General features: G+C 56.8%; 1 protein-coding gene across 1 annotated transcript in view; it reads left to right on the top strand.

Annotated features, from left to right (window-relative positions):
* The first annotated feature begins 1,527 nt into the window (after positions 1 to 1,527).
* GBX2 (gastrulation brain homeobox 2) overlaps positions 1,528 to 2,011 on the top strand; it is a 3,366-nt gene continuing 2,882 nt past the window's right edge. Inside the window, exon 1 of the mRNA XM_011929652.1 lies at positions 1,528 to 1,715. Within this exon, the coding sequence (XP_011785042.1) occupies positions 1,528 to 1,715 (188 nt within the window). The remainder of the gene's footprint in view (positions 1,716 to 2,011) is intronic.

The following is a 2,011-nucleotide window of genomic DNA, read 5'->3' on the forward strand; positions in this document are numbered from 1 at the left end:
GCGAAATAGCAAAGTGCATGGCAAACCTGCGTAGGTAAAATGAATAACAGCTTCCCCCGGCACGCCAGTGGCAAGCCGGAAGGGCCCCGGCTGTAGCCACGTAAATCAAGGAAGGAGTGGAGCGTTTCTTAGTATTCAAAAAACAAGGTAATGGCACCCAAGGCTGTGTTACTGTAACTATCTCATAATGAGAGGGAGTATTTATTATGCTCATAAAGATATCAGCCTTTTGCCCTGGGCTTCGATTTTTTTCTTTTTCTTTTTCTTCTTTTCTGGGACTGAAGAAGGAGGGATAGAGCCTGGAAATCCCACAGACACCTCCTTCTCCATGGATCCCAAAGGGAATTCATTTCCCCTCACACTGCCTAAGCCACCTCGGGGTCTGGGCGTGAAGTCAGGGGAGGCAATCCAGGAAGCTTCCTAATGAATTCCTTTCAAACCGCCTGCTGCCGGAGCGATCTATTACCGCGGCCTGGAGTGGGGAAACGCGCTCGAGACGTCTTTGTCCGGGTGGTGGTGGGGAGGGAGGAGGAGGCGAGGAGGAGGAGAGGGCTGGCGGCGGGACCATCGAGTTTTCCCAGCGCCCCGGGGCGGCAAGGACACACCCTCCCCTCTTTCCTCCAGGCCCGCTGGATGGGCAGTGGGTCTCCGGCAGGACTCCTGGCGGAGGAGCTGATCTGGGATTAAGGCGTCCCCCGGGGGGCCTTGGGGTTGGAGGGAGAGAAACAGGAAGAACGCGAAAAAAGAGCTTCAAAGAATCGGGTCGATAAATTCATAAAGATCGATTTGTCTTTATCTCCCAATTAAATGTGCTTGTAAGTGATACATAACACACGTCCAACACGGGCCAACTCCCCAACCACTAGCTCCTCGGCGTGAGCTGATTTCTAATGACCGAACTAACAATGCCCTTCTTTCCTTCTCCCCAACCCGGTGCTGTTGGAGGTTCAGGGCTGACGTCTAGACCCGGGAAGTTGAAGCCCGGGCCCTGGAGTCGCGAGGAAGCCCCGCGCGCGCTGGTGCGCTCTGCACGGTCTGCCCTTGTCACGAAATTAATTCCATTTTTAAAGGGAAGACAAGAGCTGAAAGTTTTGTTTTAAAATGGAGGGGGGGATAAGAACGTCCCTGGTTTCCCTCCACCCCCAAATTCCCTTACTTCCAAATTTGGGGGTCTTTACCATTGTCGAGAACAGGGGAAACATCCTGAGGGGATCGGCTCCATCCCGCAGTCAGCAAAGAGGAACCGCGCGCCCTCCAGTCCTCGCGCTGGAAACCGGGCGGCGGCGCCAGGGTGAGCACTCCCTGCGTTCGCAACGTGCTTAATTAGCGCCTATTTACAAAACGCAGCTCTTATTTGAGCAAACATCATAAAGCTTTCATCAGGATAATCTCACGTTACACAATCTGGAGGCGCAGCAACTCCCCCCTTCCTCCCCGAGGATGGAGCAGATAAAGGACTCTCTTTATTATCATAATTATCGTGGTTGTTATTTTGGTGCACGCTGGCAAAGTGTGTAAATAGGTGCGATGATTAAGAATGTCATGAAAAATGAGAGACGGGATGGCTCACGGGAAAGCCCAGCCCGGGATGGGGGAAGCAGCAGCCTCCCCGCCCCACCTGGAGCGCAGACCAGCAGCGAGCAACCCGGCGGGTTCCCGGCAGCGGACAGGGTCTGCCTGCTCCCAGCCTTCGCCCCGGGGGTGGCTCTGGAGGGGTAGGACCCTGTCCCTAACTCCAGGATCCTCGCGCGGACCCCAGGCGCAGCCGGAGCACCCAGCGCTGGAGCGAGCCGCAGGCAGGTTGGTTCCATGACAAATACAGTAAAAGAAATAAAGCGCCCCCGGCCCAGCCGCGGGGGTGCGGGCCCCGGAGGCTGCCCTTCGAGGCGGCCTCGACAAGGCTGCAGGGCCCCAAGGTCCGAGTCTTGGAAGTGCCATCCGCCCCTCTCAGGTTTGCGCGGCGCGGGCTAGGCACTCAGGCTCCCGCTCCCCGGCCCGCGCGCCTCCGACG

The sequence above is a fragment of the Colobus angolensis genome, unplaced genomic scaffold (assembly GCF_000951035.1).
Source record: "Colobus angolensis palliatus isolate OR3802 unplaced genomic scaffold, Cang.pa_1.0 Scaffold82, whole genome shotgun sequence".
Taxonomy (NCBI): domain Eukaryota; kingdom Metazoa; phylum Chordata; class Mammalia; order Primates; family Cercopithecidae; genus Colobus; species Colobus angolensis.